The sequence below is a fragment of the Mustela erminea genome, chromosome 10 (genome assembly GCF_009829155.1).
Source record: "Mustela erminea isolate mMusErm1 chromosome 10, mMusErm1.Pri, whole genome shotgun sequence".
In the NCBI taxonomy this organism is placed as follows: Eukaryota; Metazoa; Chordata; class Mammalia; order Carnivora; family Mustelidae; genus Mustela; species Mustela erminea.
In genome coordinates, this window is record NC_045623.1 from 45,545,380 (window position 1) to 45,563,901 (window position 18,522).

Consider the following 18,522-nt stretch of genomic DNA (forward strand, 5'->3'; position numbering starts at 1 on the left):
GTTTTGATTCTACATGTTACGATCCCTATACTACATTATTGTCATTATTGGTTTAGTCAATTACCTTCTAAAGAAACATGAAAAAGAGGAAAAATATTTTTATATTTATCTACCTCTTTACCACTTCTATCTCTCCTCATTCAGTTGTGTAAGATTGCATTTCTGATATAATTTTCCTTCTGCCTGAAGAACTTCTCTTAACATTCCTCCTAGTCTGAATCTATGATAGATATACCTTACAGAGTGTATTTGGTATATACTGTTTTACAGTATAGGTCTGTTGAATTCTCAAAGCTTTCATTTTACTAAAAAATGCCTTATTTCACCTTCATCCTTGAAAGATTTTTTTTTCACTTGGTACATTTTCCCTAGAATTCTAGGTTAACAGATCTTTTCTTTTAGTGCTTTAAGTTGTCTTTCTACTATCTGGCCTCCTTCAATAATTCTTTGTTCCTTTGTACCTTTTTCTTAAAAGGCCAGGTGGTAGATACTTTAGGGTTGAAGGTTATCTGGCCTTTGTTGCAGCTACTCAACTTTGATGTAGCATAAAAGCAGCAGTAGAGGGGTGCCTGGGTGGCTCAGTCAGTTAAGAGGCTGCCTTCGGCTCAGGTCCTGGTCCTAGGGTCCTGGGATCGAGCCCTACATTGGGCTCCCTGCTCGGCAGGAAGCCTGCTTTTCCCTTTCCCACTCCCCCTGCTTGTGTTCCCTCTCTCACTGTGTCTTCTCTGTCAAATGAATAAATAAAAAATCTTAAAAAAAAAAAAAAGCAGCAATAGATAATATGAAAAAGTGAATGAGTATGGTTGTATTCTAGTAAAACTTTATTTATCAAAATCACATGACTGGCACATGTGCTGTGGTTTGCTGAACCCTGCTGTCTAAGAACAAATCTCTTTTCATCTGATTGCTTTTAAGATGTTCTCTTTATCATTGTTTTTTTTGGCATTTTGATTGTGATTATCCTTTTGCGTGGTCCATATCTGTTATGCCTGGTGTTGAGCTTTGTGGGTTTGGTGGTTTATAGTTTTTATGAAATTTGGAAACATTTCAGTCATATTTGTTTTAGATAGTTTTCTCCCTCCCCACTTGGGACTCCAGCTGCACAGATGTGATCTGGCTTGAGATGGTGCCACAGGCCACACTCTGTTTATTCTTTTTGCTGCTTTTTTTCTTTCTGTGCTTCATTATGAATAATTTTTGTTGTTCTTAATAGTTTCTTGCTAATTCTATAGTGTCTAATCTGTTAATTCCATTCAGTATATTTTTTCATTTTCTGTATCGTATTTTCATCTCTGGAAATCCTGTGTGGGCCTTATTGATGTATTCTCTTTCTCTCCTCACATGTTCATGGTTTTCTTTATATCCAGTTTATAATAGCTATCTGAAAAGAAAGCCCTGTCTACTAAATCCATCATTCTCAGGTATGAGTCTGTTTTAATTGATAGAGTTTTCTCCTGGCTCTGGGTCATATTTTTCTCCTTTCCATGAATTTTTGTTAATTGGATGCTAGATATTTTAAGTTTTGTTGTTGCTCTTGGATTTGGGATTTTTGTTCATTCATGTAGCAGTGTTAGATTTTGTTCTGGGATCAGTTTGATCCCTTTAAGAACTGCTTTTCAGTTGTTAGAGGCAGAACCAGAGCAGATCCTTCTCTGGAAGGTGGGATGGGGAGAGAGCCCCACTATTTCTGATTTATCCTGCCTTATTCTGCGTTAGACCCAATATGAGCTGTGATAGGTGCTCTGCATATTATGAATTTTAGGAGTGTTTGGCCTGTTGGTTTTGGTGTTTTGTGTTGTTTTCCTCTGTCAGCTTCTTTTTGTGCATGCAGAAATGAGCACTGTACAGAAGACTCCAGAAGACCCTTCACAAACCTCTGGAGCTCTGTCCTGCTCCCTCCTCTTCAGTAGTCTGCCCTGCAAATTCTAGCTGTTCAAACCTCCCTGTATGTCTCCTTAACTCAGCAAGACTGCCAGGTTTTGTTTGGGTCCCCCTCCTTGTGCTGAAGCTTGGGAGCTTTCGTCAGGCAATAGGCTTGGGCACTCAAAAGACTCATTTTATTTGTTTCCATTCTACCAGGGGTCAGAAAACTACTGCAAATTGTCCAGTACCTGAAAACCATTGTTTCCTACCTTCTGTATTATTTTCTGTTTGTCCAGAATGGGCTGGTAGTTCCTGTAGCATTAAACCTAACATCGGCAGAAACAGAACTCTGATTACCTCTTAACAGACACAGATAAATAACTGTTGATAAATGTACTTTTATTATTTATTTGTGGGAACAGTGGGTTCTGTCTCAAGAACTAAGAACTAAGGGGTGCCTGGGTGGCTCAGTGGGTTAAAGCTTTTGCCCTTGGCTCAGGTCATGATCCTAGGGTCGGGATCGAGCCCTACATCGGGCTCTCTGCTCAGCAGGGAGCCTGTTTCCCTTCCTCTCTCTCTGCCTGCCTCTCTGCCTACTTGAGATCTCTGTCAAATAAATAAATAAAATCTTAAAAAAAAACAAAACAAAAAGAACTAAGAACTAAAAAAACAGATTCATGTATTTCAAACTTCAAATTGTTTTCACACTTACTAAATAATGTTTTTAATTTCTCACTGGATACTTAAAATAGATTATATTGTTAATTGATTAATGCAATTCTTAATTTTTTCCTTAAGTCATAAAACCAAGAGTATAAACTAGCAAATTAGTACTTAATATTTGAATATTTGTATTTCTTATTTTCAGGAAGAAAATAATATGTAACTAAGACAAATTGGTTGCTCTATTTTATTTGAGGACTGTGAAACCTTGATAAGGTTCAGAAATGGATAAGGTATCACTAACAGATCACAGTGTGGTAGACTAACACCCATAAACTGACTGTTGTGTAAGATAGGACCCAATTACCATTGGTGCCTAGAGAAAAAGAAATTAATTCTTACTGGGGTATGAGAACAGGCTTCAGCTGGAGGTGAGATTTGAGCAGGGTTTTAGAGAATGAATAGATATGGAAGAATAGGAGCAATTAGAGTAGAATATTTCATTCTCTTCACTTATTTTTTTAAGCATATAACGTTAGTATCTTAATCAGTTATTCACCCAAGGAACAGTTGCCAGGACTAATGAATAGTTAGTTTCATTTTAAGTCTTCATTGTTAATTAGTTTTCTCTTGCTGTGTAACAAACAAACTTAGTGATTTAAGAGCATTAATAACAGTTCTTTGATTAAGGTGTCAACCAGGATAGCAGTGTCATCTGAGGCTTAGGGTCCTCTTCCAAGTTTACTAGTTATTGGCAGAATTCAGTTTCCCCCGGTTGTAGGGCTGACTGAGGCCCTGGGCTCTAAGAGGCTGCTTGCTTTCCTTGCCTGTCCTTCATGCTACAACATGGCCGTTTGATTTTTCATGAGCAGCAGGAGAGCATCTTGGCAGTGTCTAATATATTGATCTCTTTGACTTCTGTCTCTGATATATAGACTCTTTTAAAGGGCTCACCTTGGGGCTCCTTGGTGGCTCAGTCATTAAATGTCTGCCTTCAGCTCAGGTCATGATCCCAGCGTCCTGGGACTGAGCCCCATATCGGGCTCCTTGCTCACTGGGGAGCCTGCTTCTCTGTCTCCAGCTCCCTCGTGGTTCTGTTTCCACTCTTCCTATCTCTCTCTGTCATAAAAAAATCAACTCTTTAAAAAAATAATAAAAAAAACAAAGGGCTCACCTTATTAGGTCAGTCCCTCCCCCCAGGATAATCTCGTTTTTTATTCACTGAATATCAACTGATAAGGGACCCTAATAATATCTTCAGAATCCCTTCATCTTTGATACATAATGTAACCTAATCATAGGAGAGATTAGCCCATCAAATTTACAAGTTCTGTCCACACTCAGGGGGAAGGGATTTACACAGGGAATGTACATCAGGGAGAGGGAATCTGGGGGCTGACTTAGAATTCTGCTGACCACAGTTTGATTTATACTATTAATATAATTTGAAAAGTACAAATTATATTTTATAAAGAAGATAAAGAGAGACTGGAAATACTAATAAACCACCACATATCAAACAGTTGAAAACAAACAGCTCTTTTCTAAAGTTATTAGAATTGTAGTTTCAGTATACTGTATTTTTTTCTTTAAAATGTAATTTTTTAAAAAGATTTTATTTATTTATTTGACAGACAGAGATCACAAGTAGGCAGAGAGGCAGGCAGAGAGAGAGAGAGGGAAGCAGGCTCCCTGCCCAGGAGAGAGCCCGATGCGGGGCTTGATCCTAGGACACTGGGATCATGACCTGAGCCAAAGGCAGAGGCTTTAACTCACTGAACCACCCAGGCGCCCCTTTAAAATATAATTTAACTGAACTGATGTGATCATTATATTTTAAGAAAAGAATTTCATCAAAACTTTGGAAATTTTCTGTGGGCTTCCCAGTAAACACATATAATTTTGAAAATCTTCAGTTTCTTCTCTGTACATAACTTTAGTGCTTAGATCTCTGCTCTGTTAACTATTTTGCAGTTCTGTGGTAATGTTCTCCTAGCAACATGAAAGGGGAGGCTGAATATTGTGCACAATTGGCAATGCGGTGTTGCTTAGTTACCTATCTTTTTAATTTGAAATATTAGGCATTTCAATAATGGGTGGCCCTTAAGCTCTTAAGTGTTCGCTCACGACACATTGCAGTGTTTTATGTGTGCTTTTCACCTCTGTATTATAGCTGTTATTGTGAAAGGTTAAAAAAAATAGGACTGTATTTAATAGCAGTCCGTAAAGTACTTTAACTACATAAAATCAGTCATTTTACGAGAAGTTCTAATATGGACACAAATGAAATTATAAGCTACATTTTAATATGAACTTACCTCAAATGCAGCTTTACTACCAAATGCAGTAATTATACCAATCTGTCATTTGATTGCAAGGAAAATCATTGTAGAGTGTCTAAAATATTACCTATAGTTGTTTTAAAAATAGCAATCTTGTTATACTCCAGGGGTATCATTAAATACATACTGAAAAATCACCTTATTATGTTGTCATGCTATTCATGTTACTTTTTCTTAAAGTTAGGATATCAACTACTAAACAGTATTATTGCAGTGCATCTCCTAATTTGGAAAAGATGAGTTTATGAAGATTCTTCAAAGTGGATTCTTTCTTTCTTTTTCTTTTTTTTTTTTAAGATTTTATTTATTTATTTGATAGTGAGAGAGAAGGGAGAGAGGGAGAGCGAGCACAAGCAAGGGGAGTGGCAGGCGGGAGAGGGATAATCAGACTCCCTGCTGATCAGGGAAACCTGATGGGGGGCTCCAGCTTGATCCCAGGACCCTGAGATCATGACCTGAGTCAAAAGCAGATGCTTAACTGACTGAGCCACCCAGGCACACCTAAAGTGGATTCTTTCAAGAGAAGTTTTTCCTATATATTCCCTTCCCCCTGCACACACACAGAATTATTAAAGAAATACATATCCATTGTAGAAAATGTATTTCCAAATGTAGATACAAGTTTAGAGAAGAGATTAAGACTACCTAATTCTGTTTCTTCCAGAGAAATATTATTAAGACCTTAATATATTCCTTTTCTTTGAATATTGTTATAGATCATATTTCATACATAATTTGAATCTTTTATTTTATTATTACAGCATAAGCATGTTTCTAAATCATTAAAATTGTTTGAGAACATTTTTGATTACTGTGTATGTAGGTGTACCATATTTCCTGTATTATTATTTATATGGATTGTTTTCTGTTTTTTATTATGTAAATAACACTGAGAAGAAAATCTGTGTAAAACCTTTATTAGCATTTTTTAATTTCTTAATATAGATCCTAGCTCAGAGTGTAACAGTTCCTCTGAATGGAAAGATACAAATATTTTAAAGACCTCTAAATCTGTTAATTATTTTTCTGAAAAGTTGACCATCCTCATTAACATTTACTAGTTTAATTTTTAAAAGATGAAGAAATAGTTAATATATTATTTTTTTAATATTTTATTTATTTATTTGACAGAGAGAGATCACAAGTAGGCAGAGAGAGAGAGAGAGGGAAGCAGGCTTCCTGCCGAGCAGAGAGCCTGATGCGGGACTTGATCCCAGGACGCTGAGATCATGATCTGAGCCGAAGGCAGCAATTTAACCCACTGAGCCACCCAGACGCCCAATATATTGGTTTTTTTTTAAAGATTTTACTTATTTATTTGACAGACAAAGATCACAAGTGGGCAGAGAGGCAAGCAGAGAGAGAGAGAGAGAGGAGGAAGCAGGCTCCCTGCTGAGCAGAGAGTCCGATGTGGGGCTCGATCCCAGGACCCTGGGATCATGACCTGACCTGAAGGCAAAGGCTTTAACCCACCCAGGTGCCCCAATTTTTAATTTTTTATAATCAAGATGATTGAGTTTTTTCTATGCTAATTAGCCATTTGTAATTATTTTGTGGAAATTTTCATTTCCTTATTCCATTTATTAATAAATCTTTGTGTCTTACTGTTTTCAGGGAGATCTTCATGAACTAAACTTAACCCCTTTCTGTCATATTTTCCCATTTATTCACCTTTTGATTTGTACACGTTGCAAAATACAGAGCTTTCAGAAAAGTTCTTTTAAGAATTTCTTCACCTGGGGGCGCCTGGGTGGCTCAGTGGGTTAAGCCGCTGCCTTCGGCTCAGGTCATGATCTCGGGGTCCTGGGATCGAGTCCCGCATTGGGCTCTCTGCTCAGTGGGGAGCCTGCTTCCCTCTCTCTCTCTCTGCCTGCCTCTCCGACTACTTGTGATTTCTTTCTGTCAAATAAATAAATAAAATCTTTAAAAAAAAAAAAAAAAGAATTTCTTCACCTGGGGCACCTGGGTGGCTCAGTGGGTTAAGCTGCTGGCTTCGGCTCAGGTCATGATCTCAGGGTCCTGGGATCGAGTCCCGCATCGGGCTCTCTGCTCGGCGGGGAGCCTGTTTCCTCCTCTCTCTCTCTCTGCCTGCCTCTATGCCTACTTGTGATCTCTCTCTGTCAAATAAATAAATAAATAAATAAATCTTTAAAAAAAAAAAAGAATCTCTTCACCTTTTCTTTTTGATTTTCCTTTATTGCTTTTAGATTTATAAATCCCTTTAGTGTGCAAATTCTCCTACATTTTATCTGTTTTTTGCTCCATTCACCTGTGGGTGGGCACTGACTCAAGCTAGTAGAAGCTTCTTATCTCAAATCCCAACTCACAACTGGGCATTTACAGGATGAATCTTTCTAGCCCTTGATACTTGCTATGCCCAAAGAGCATCCATTCTTTAAACAGTGTTTCCCAGTTGCTACCGTCCTGGGGGCTCAGCAGCAGACTAACAGATGAAATCTCCACCATCATGGATCTTCCATCACCTTCCTTCTGCCTTTCAGCAGTGCCTAAAAGGCACTGCTCTGCTCTCCACCAACTGAAATATTGCACGTTTTTCAAGGGCCAGTTCTCCTAAGAAGTCCTTTCTGAGTCAGCTCGCAGGGCCTTTGATTCATGTGTTCTGCTCCTCACAATGAGTTTCCATTGCCACTGCTCTCCACTGGTACTTTTTAAAAAAAGATTTTATTTATTTCTTTGTCAGAGAAAGAGAGAGAGAGAGCAAGCATGGGGAGCGGCAGGCAGAGGGAGAAGCAGGCTTCCCACTGAGCAAAGAAGCCAGATACAGGACTTGATCCCAGGACTCTGGGCTCATGACCTGAGTCAAAGGCAGACACTTAACTGACTGAGCCACCCAGGTGCCTCTCTCCACTGGTTCTTTTAACATAGCTACCGTTAGGATGTGTCCTTAGGTACCACTTCACAAAGAAGATTTTTTTAAAAGATTCTACATCTAATATTTTTATATCTAATTCTAAACCATGTAAAGTGTATTTTGTTTTATAATGTTGGGCTAGAAACAGGATTGTTTTTACCAAATTTCAATCCAGAGCACCAGTAAGAATATTTTCTTGCCCACTGATCTGTGATAGCTCTTTTATTGTGTACTAAATTCTTGGCTACTGGGCTTGATTGCCTGCTTTCTATTCTGTTGCATTGATCTTTCTATTTTGCATGAGAACAAAATTATAGATTAGCTTTATCATATTTTTTTTATATTCAGGACTGTTTACTTGTTTTTATAGGGTAATTTGGATTGTTTACCTTAAATCTCATGTTATGGCTATTTATGTTATTTTGTTTTTTATTGCTGTTGTGAATGGAATTTTTTTTCTGTTCTTTTTTTTACTCATTTTTGGTAACATATTGAAAGACTTTTTTATATTTACCTCAAATCCGAGCTCTTTATTGTTCATAATTATGGATTGATTTTGTAGAGTTTGTTGATATCTAATCATAATATTTGCAAATGAAAATTTACTTCTCCTTACTAGAAGTTATGTCTAGATTGGCTGGAAATTCCAGAGCAATATTAAGTAATAATGTTGAGAGTGGATGTTCTTGTCACAGAAAAACTAAAATCATAGATAAGGAAAAACTGTGTTCAATTCTATATTTAACAAATTATAGTAAAAAATAAAGCATCTTTAATTATCTTAGATTAGATTAATTGCTTTGCAAATTTACCATGAGTGAGGTGCATCAAAATCCTGGGAGATAATCATTTCCCCAGCAGGGGGCAACAGCTGGGTAACACTAATTACTAACTAAAAAGGAAAGGAGCTAGACTTCTGGTCTAGATTGTGGGTGGGAGGAGGAAGGCTAGAGGAAGCTAGGTGAATTGATCTCTGGGTTCCCCTACTTCATTTCCTGGAGAGCAAGCGATTCCTGGCGTGGTGCCAAGTAGAGTCAGTCTTTTTCCAGGCAGACTATAAGAGAGAGCTGGAAGAGCATCCATATAGCTCCTTTACTGGGGAAGTTGTGCAAAGAACATTCATGAACTGTACCTCTAGAAGACCAATAGCAGGTATTTTTCCAGGATGGCTTCATGAGAGTCTGGCTCTGGATAACTGTTCAGGTGTGACAGATGCTAGTTGAAGTCCTTTGTGAAAATTAGATGAGTTAAGGGGGCTGGAATTCTTATTCTAGCAGGTCAGAGGAGGTTATTTTGTCAGACCTCCCTCACCTCAGCGAAGTTCATGGTGGACAAGAGGTTGATTAGTTGCCTTTAAGCTGTTCTTAATTATACCATTCCTGCAGAAATCTGAAGCCACATATATGTAGATGGGAACTTTATTTTCTTATGATAATAAAAGATCAGGGTGTTCCTTCTACATTAATTACATCAGTGGCTGTATTCCATAGCTTTTGATGCATAATAAACCACTCTAGGAGTGTCTGGGTAGCTCAGTCAGTTAAGCGTCTGCCTGTGGCTCAGGTCATGATCTCAGGGTCCTGGGATGGAGCCCAATGTCAGGCTTCCTGATCAATGGAGAGCCTGCCTCTCTCTCTTCCTCTGCCCCTCCCACCATTTGTGCTCTCTCACTCTATCTCAAATAGATAAAATCTTTAAAAAAAAAATCTAAAACATAGTGGCCTATAGTATCAACCATTTTCTTAGCTTATAATTCTGCAGGTTGACAGGTTAGGCCAAGTTTAACTAAGTAGTTCTGTTCTTGGCTGAGTTCCCTTGTGAGTTTGTGGTCAGTCCTGGGTTGGTTAGCCGGTCTGCTTCTGGGAATTGGCTGGTTCTTTTACGTGGATCCCGAGTTCTTTTCTATATGATGTCTTTTTCTACAGAAGTCTTGCCTAAATTTTTTTTCATCGTGGTAGCAGATTTCTGATAAAGCAGAAGCAAGCAAAGCCTTGGAATTAGGACACTTGCTTGTGTTGCATTTTGTCGACCAAAAAATGTCACAAGGCCAGCTGATTCAAGGAGCAAGGATATAAATTCCATTTCTTGGTGAGAGTTGCTGTAATGGCACATATTGCAAAGGGCATGGATACAAGGGAAGTACGGAGAATTGGGCCATTTTTTTGCCACCAATCTGCCACAATTAGGTGAATGAAGGACTCAAAGATGTGCTTAGGACACTATTTTCCTTGTCAATGTGGATTTTAATTTTGCTCCCTTTTCATCTCAACCTGTTGCCCTTGTATCTTGTATAATTTTCCTCTTTGTACCATTTTTTTTTTTAATTTTCGATTTCTTGGACATCTTTATTCAAGTCAAGCCAAGTAAAATTTTTCCAAAATTATCTTTTGGTTCTGTATTACATCTTATTCTGAGATATGTTCTCTGCATCTTCAGGATATTTCTTTCTCATGTGTGGGAGTATTTTTACTCATAGACTTCTCTGTGTTTTTTCCTTTTTCTTAGAACGCTGTTGGTATGTGCCAACAGAGGGTGTGGATGCTTCTCCCTCTCTACTTCAGTTTGAATGCCTTCTCAGGCCTGCATCTGAAGAATAATCTGTTACACATTTCCTGTGATTGGCAGGCAGTCATCAAATGTAGTTTTGCTAAACTAAACCAGGATCCTCTGCTACCATGCTCCTTGTGCCTGGTTTGGGGGCACTTTAAGAAAATGAAGTGTATGGAAAAATCTGTTTCTTAACATGTGCTCCTAAAAGGATTTTTCCCGTATTTTCCCTTCTCTTCAGAGCTTCTCATGTGGATATTGAAACTTCTTAGACACAGTGAACCATTGTCCGTTGCCCTCTACCTTCTGACTCGTTCTTTACTGGGAATTGTATTCAGAGGAATAAAGAGGTTTGCCGTTGGGATAGGAATGAGTTACAGTACTCTGGCTGCCTCATAAAGCCACCCTTCTACTTTGTAAACACTATTTCTCTTGAACAGCAGGCAGAAAAAAGGAGAGAGCTAATGTCTCTCTCTCAGTTGACAGATTTACTGTGTTTCACAGAGCAAAGCAATCCTTTGCATTGTGTCCACTAATCAGGAAAACCAGGCCACTATTAATTTGTTTGTAGACCTGGTTTCTAGGACTTTGAGATAGTGAAATAATCTGAGGTTTCTCATCAGAGGTTAAATTCATTTTAGTTAGGATGTGCTCTTGTCTTTCTATGTCTTTATATGTATTTTCCGGAGAGGATGGGAAAGGCTGCACTGGAGGATTCTACTTAGATGCCATGTTAAGCTAAGAGTCCAAGTTGTATTTAATTAATAATTTGCCATTTTTTGTTAATCAAAAAATCTAATGACTACGTAATAAAAAAATAGCATCTGCAAATAGCCATTTTGAAAGCTGAAATTTGCTTCTGTTAGCCTGTACAGTGTTATACTGTAAATAGATATAAATTCCATTATAATTTTGGAGTGACCACATTTCATAGTTCTCCATTATTACATTCAAAGGTCTAGCACTTTGTTCTTCTCTCTGGTCCTCTCCTGGGCATCAGTGGTCAAAATATGGGACACATTTTGTTGAAGGACAAGGAGACAATGCCTCCAGAATTCTCTGAGCCAGTCTTTGGAATAATAGATCAAAATAGCTGCCAGGACTAGTCTTGGGAGAAGTGATAGTGATTTCCAAAGAAGCTGTAGTTGCCTTCTTCCTGGCAACTGTTTCTGACTAAGTTTCAGATCTAATGGTACAACTGTGACCTCAGGGAATCCATCTCATTGGAAAGTAACCAGAGTTTCTACAGCTGCAGAATTAAGATTGCTATTAACTACATGATTATTATTTCAGTAATCTCTAATGAATCATAGAATTTCAGTGATGTTCACCTTTTTTTTTTTTTAAGCATGGGTTAGTTTAAATACTATCTGAAAGTTACAGTATTTTTAAACTCTTAAAAGTTCATATTGCCTGAGCTGTTTTAGCACTGAAATTCATTAAATTGGTTTATGGAATAATTGATTGTATTATATATTATAGCCTATTCTTGTATAGGTAAGAGTTTAATGCCAGATTTTGATAATATTTACTTAAATTTTTTAAGCATTAACCTGTGTGCGTGTGTGTTCTCAAATACCATCTAAATCAGAGATTCCTGGATATTGGGGAAAATGTGAATCTTGTTTCCCCCCATTAGGTCAATACTTTTTTTTTTTAATTTATTTCTTTTCAGTGTATCAGAATTCATTGTTTATGCACCACACCCAGTGCTCCATTCAATATGTGCCCTCCATAATACCCACCACCAGGCTCACCCAACTTCCACCCCCCGCCCCTTCAAAACCCTCAGATTTTTTTTCAGAGTCCATAGTCTGTCATGGTTCATCTCCTCCTCCAATTTCCCTCAACTCCCTTTTCCTCTCCATTTCCCCATGTCCTCCGTGTTATTTCTTATGCTCCACAAATTAGTGAAACCATATGATAATTGACTTTCTCTGCTTGACTTATTTAATTCAGCATAATCTCTTCCAGTCCCGTCCATGTTGATACAAAAGTTGGGGATTCATCCTTTCTGATGGAGGCATAATACTCCATAGTGTATATGGACCACATCTTCCTTATCCATTCATCTGTTGAAGGCATCTTAGTTCTTTCCACAGTTTGGCAACTGTGGCCATTGCTGCCATGAACATTGGGGTACAGATGGCCCTTCTTTTCACTACATCTGTATCTTTGGCGTAAATACCCAGTAGTGCATTTGCAGGGTCACAGGGAAGCTCTATTTTTAATTTATTAAGGAATCTCCACACCGTTCTCCAAAGTGGCTGCACCAACTTGCATTCCCACCATCAGTGTAAGAGGTTCCCTTTTCTCCATATCCTCTCCAACACATGTTGTTTCCTGTCTTGTTAATTTTGGCCATTCTAAGTGGTGTAAGGTGGTATCTCAATATGGTGTTGATTTGAATCTCCCTGATGGCTATTGATGATGAACATTTTTTCATGTGTCTGATAGCCATTTGTATGTCTTCATTGGAGAAGTGTCTGTTCATGTCTTCTGCCCATTTTTTGACATGATTATCTGTTTTGTGTGTGTTGAGTTTGAGTTCTTTATAGATCCTGGATATCAGCCTTTTGTCTGTACTGTCATTTGCAAATATCTTCTCCCATTCCGTGGGTTGCCTCTTTGTTTTTTTGACTGTTTCCTTTGCTGTGCAGAAGCTTTTGATCTTGATGAAGTCCCAAAAATTCATTTTTGCTTTTGTTTCCTTTGCCTTTGGAGACATATCTTGAAAGAAGTTGCTGTGGCTGATATCAAAGAGGTTACTGCCTATGTTCTCCTCTATGATTTTGATGGATTCCTATTTCACGTTGAGGTCTTTTATCCATTTCAAGTTTATCTTTGTGTATGGTGTAAGAGAATGGTCGAGTTTCATTCTTCTGCATATAGCTGTCCAATTTTCCCAGCACCATTTATTGAAGAGACTGTCAAAGAAGACACAAAAAGATGGAAGACCATTCCATGCTCATGGATCGGAAGAATAAACATCGTTAAAATGTCTATACTACCTAGAGCAATCTATACTTTTAATGCCATTCTGATCAAAATTCCACCAGTATTTTTTTTTAAAGATTTTATTTATTTATTTATTTGACAGAGAGAGAGATCTAAATAGGCAGAGAGGCAGAGGGAGAGAGGGGGAAGCAGGCTCCCTGCTAAGCAGAGAGCCAGATGCAGGGCTCGATCTCAGGACCCTGAGATCATGACCTGAGCTGAAAGTAGAGGCTTAACCCACTGAGCCACCCAGGCACCCCTCCACCAGTATTTTTCAAAGAGCTGGAGCAAACGATCCTAAAATTTGTATGGAATCAGAAGAGACCCCCAATTGCTAAGGAGATGCTGAAAAAGAAAAACAAAACTGGCGGCATCACGTTGCCTGATTTCAAGCTTTACTACAAAGCTGTGATCACCAAGACAGCATGGTACTGGCATAAAAACAGACACATAGACCAGTGGAACAGAGTGGAGAACCAGACATGGACCCTCAACTCTATGGTCAAATAATCTTCGACAAAGCAGGAAAAAATATATAGTAGGTCCATACTCGTAAACTGAATTTCCAGGGAACATCTTCAAACTCTTGTATAAAGATGTGCTTCCATTAATAACTAATAATGACAATCTTTTCCCCATTTATGGAAAAATAATTTTTGATTTAGCTTTTTCATCCCTTTGGCATTGGTTACAATTTGTCTGAATAACAGAAAATAAACGTGACAAAAACCAGGCACAGTGGTAACTAATGTTTAGTTCACTCACTTGTTTTTCATTGTCACATGCTTGTGATATCTACCTTCCCTATCTTTAATATAACTGAGCTTTATAGTAATCTAAATATTATAATCTGTATATTAATCTATAATCTTTATATTAATCTGTATTTTCTACTGGAATTAAATTAAGATTTTTCATAGTGTGTCACTAATCTTTTCCATCTGAAATGCCACTGGACTTACCATCTTGTAAGATACTAGAAGGAAAGAACCTCTGTCATCATCGTCATTTCACATGTGATCAGAGCCGTTTCAGAGTTTTGCATAGAAAGTAATATGAGGAAGAATTGCATTACGATATTTTTGGTGTTTGGGGAGTTTTCTGGAAGGAATGAGAATAGACAGACTTAGGGTGGCACATAACCACTGTAAACAATACTGTCAGTTGTATTTAAATTATGTGGTTGATTAAAAACTGCATTATGATATGGAAATAGGTGGATTTCTCTCCTATTAGTTTGACTAGTTAATTTTGAATTAAAATTTATACAAAAATCAGAATGTTGCAGATACTGCTCCTCATAATTAACAAACACAAAAGAAAATTATCTAAAAAGTATTTTGAATTTCAAATCATCACTTTTCTAGGTAGGAACAGGTAGTTATAGACTACACTTTCAGAAAACACATCATTGATGTAATTGTGCATTCATTTATTCCCAGAAGGTCTGTGTTACTATGCCCATTTTATAGATTCAGAAATTAAGAGTGACGAAGTGGCCTGACAGGTAACATGGGCTTTGACTGTTAAAACTAAACTTTGAAACCAAAGCAGTTGATTCTAAATCCAATGCTCTTTGAACCACACCACACCGAATCCTTGTTTTTAAATTATTTATTTAATTGTTTAAATTACAAAAGTAATGTGTGCTTGAAACAAACAATTCCTATATGGATACATATGAGGCTTTTATTATTATTACAAATATGTATATATATTATACAAATATATATTTGTATTTTAGGACAGTGTGTCTAGCAGCAATATGATTGATATATGGAAAAGAGAAGGCATCTTGGAGGAAGAGAAGCTAGTTAGGACACTATTTCAGTGACCCTGACAAGAAATGATAAGAACTAGAACTAAGATAGTGGCAGTGGCAATAGAAAACTTAGAAAGGACAGACATGATAGTTAGAAAACCTGCAAGAATTGGGAACTCATGAAGTGGGAAGGTCTGAGAATTGGGGGAGCTAGGAATGATTTCCAGCTTTATCACTTTGGTAATATGCCACTGATATGGATGCAGTGATGGAAAACAGGAAAGATGTCTGTTAATTGTACATAAACCTAGGATTTTAGCATATAGTTCCATGTTAGTGATACAAATTTGGGAGTCATAAGCTTTCTGACAGAGGTCAAAACCAGGGTACAGTTGTCACCCAGGGAGATTATATAAAGGGAAAGAATAAATGGGCGAGGGCAGAGCTCTAGATACCCCTAGCATTTAAGGAGCAAAGAAGACTGAAAACAAATGGTTAGAGAAATAGAGGAAAAATCTGGAGAGTGTACCACTGAAGCCAAGAGAGGAGAATTTCAGAAGAGAAGGAAGAAGTTACAGAAAGATAAACTAATTGAAAACCAGGCATTTCCATAGATAACTTCTCCATTTATAAAATTAAAAGAAAAATAGTTTCATTGTATCAAAATATTCCTTTGAATTCTTTTAGTGGGTTTTTAATGTTGTATACTTTAGACAACTATCAGCTATTTTAAAGTATAGATTATAAATAACTATAGAATGTGGCAGGATATTACTAGTATGGCCCTTACCAATGAATTCTGGTTGATTTGACTTGATTTGTTTTATATTTAAGCTTGCCTGCCTGCCTGCCTGCCTTCTTTCCTCTTGTAATGTGATGAGTTTAGGATTGAATAAAGAATGTTAGGTTGGGAAACCAAACTATAACATGCAGATGCCTCTAAGAGATTTATGAACCTTCCTTGGCTAGTTTACATGGTGACCAAAGAAAATTTTAGATTACGGTTTCTCTTCACTCAGCTCTACTCTAAAACATGATTCTAGGGACGCTTAGGTGGTGCAGTCAGTTAAGCAACCGACTCGGGTTCAGCTTGGGTCACGATCTCAGGTTGTGGGATCGAGCCCTTTCTTAAAGGGCTCCATGCTCAGCACCATGGAGTCTGCTTAGGTTTCTCTTTCTCCCTTTACCTCCCCCCACCAATATCACACACTCTCTCTCTCAAATAAATATATCTTTAAAAATATGTATGATTCTTGGGGGGTGCCTGGGTGGCTCAGTGGGTTAAAGCCTCTGCTTTCGGCTCAGGTCATGATCTCAGGGTCCTGAGATTGAGCCCCACATCTGGCTCTCTGCTCAGCAGGGAGCCTGCTTCCCCCTCTCTCCCTCTGCCTCTCTGCCTATTTACGATCTCTCTGTCAAATAAATAAATAAAATCTTTAAAAAAAATGTATGATTCTCATAGCATAACTGTCCTTACAATCTTGGCCAGTAGTTCAGGAAGTAAACCTCATAAAAAGATGATAGTTTCAGACCTCCCAATTTCAGGGACATAATGTAGCTGTTGCAGTGACAAATGGAGAGGACTGGTCTGCCTTTCCTTGCTGGACAAAGAAGTACACAAGACACTTGGCTGGGTGTTGAGAGGTAGGGAATAGACAAGGGAATATAAAATGGACTCAGCCAAACTTTTCCCCCTGGAATTTTGCAGGGAGATAACTGATAAACATAATTATATTACTAGATAAAAGAGTAGAAGGAGCTACACATTCAAAGAAAAGAATATATCAGGTGTGAAAACCTGAAGGAGTTGGCATTTCAGTTGGTGAGTTTCAGGTAGGCAGAGTGGAGAAGGAACATTGTGTCAAGGGCTTAACATGACCAAAGGTATGGACCCCCAAACAAGTATTTGTTGAATAGCAGAACAAATGGAATTGGATAACATTTGTTTTTCCACTGACTTAATGAGTATAGTATATGTATGTCTCCTGTGTGCCAGGCACCGTGGCAGGTGGATGCTGGGAATACAAGCAAGATGGCCCTCATAGAGCTACAGTCTAGTGGGAGAGACAGACAAAAACCAACAAACTAATGAGTATATAAATTCAAAGTGCAAAGGACTAGTAGGCTATGGAAGAGAGATGTTTGGCTGGGTAGTCAAGGAAGCCTCTTTGAAGAAACAAAATGGCATCTGAAACTGACCTTCATAAGAACCACGTTGAACTATTTACCCAGTTAGAAGCTTTTGTTGTTGCTGCTGTTCTAATACATTTAATTTGGTTAAATTACTCCCCCTTCAAATATAGGCTGTGAAATTTCTGTCTTCCATCAGTATTTGTTTGACCCAATATTGTTAAGTTCACCATGTCCTCTTTGTTTTGCAGAAACCAAAGCTGAAAGATTGGCATCCTCCTGGGGGTTTTATTCTGGGATTGTGGGCACTCATTATAATGGTTTTCTTCAAAACATATGGAATCAAGCATATGAAGTTCATTTTCTAGATGTGTGAAGAAGACGGCATAGAAGACTGCAACCTTGGATAAAATTTTACGTCATTATGCTTTTTAAAAAATACATTGTTCTTGTGTGAATTGGGCAAAAAGTATAGGGGAACTAAATTTGAATGAACTATTTTATAACTTAAAGAAAAACAACTGTTAATGCAGGTGCTTAGTAGCACTACTTATACTTTTTTTTGTTGTGCATGTTATTAAAAAGATTGGACAAAGATCAGAGTATATTTAATGGCTGTTTTTGAAAATAAAAAATTTCCCTATCTTACCCCCTTTTCATTTGGAAAAGAAGAAAATGTGAAGACATTTAAATTCTCATTAGCAGAGGTAATTTCTGTCAGGATTTTTGTGTGTGTTCTCCTAGTCTCTTTTTTCTGTGTCATATTTCTTTCCTAAAAAGAGATCGTATAGAATATTTCATTCTGTAATTTTACTTTTCATTTTACAATATGTTATCAACCCTTCCCCTCTTCTTGGACATTTTTCAGAACACACTGTGAATAGTTGCACAGTATGCATTTTATGAATGTATAGTAAGTTATTTAACACTCTTCTATTGTTGGAGCTACTTACCTTGTTCTCAGAATCTTCCTTTGGTTCATTCTTCAGTGTGTTAGTATTTTACTCTGAGCCACTCATAGAATTCTGCAGCTTTAATTATATGTAAATATTTTTAAAATGAGCTCCTTAACTGAAGTCTTCAGAACCTTATTTGCTGTCAGTTTTCTGGAAAATATAAGACCTTTGAGAATTTCATATTATTGCCTACACAAGAGAAACAGATCCCATCATTTTTTTTTTAAAGATTTTATTTATTTATTTGACAGAGAGAGATCACAAGTAGGCAGAGAGGCAGGCAGAGAGAGAGAGAGAGAGAGAGAGACGAGGAAGCAGGCTCTCCACCGAGCAGAGAGCCCGATGTGGGACTCAATCCCAGAACCCTGAGATCATGACCTGAGCGGAAGG

The 18,522-nt window shown here is 37.7% G+C and overlaps 1 protein-coding gene across 1 annotated transcript in view; it reads left to right on the forward strand.

The window, feature by feature from the left end:
- Positions 1–17,824, forward strand: part of PIGK (phosphatidylinositol glycan anchor biosynthesis class K) — a 123,297-nt gene extending 105,473 nt beyond the window's left edge. The window contains exon 11 of the mRNA XM_032301603.1: positions 17,428–17,824. Within this exon, the coding sequence (XP_032157494.1) occupies positions 17,428–17,544 (117 nt within the window). The 3' untranslated portion in view covers positions 17,545–17,824. The remainder of the gene's footprint in view (positions 1–17,427) is intronic.
- The last annotated feature ends 698 nt before the right edge of the window (positions 17,825–18,522 follow it).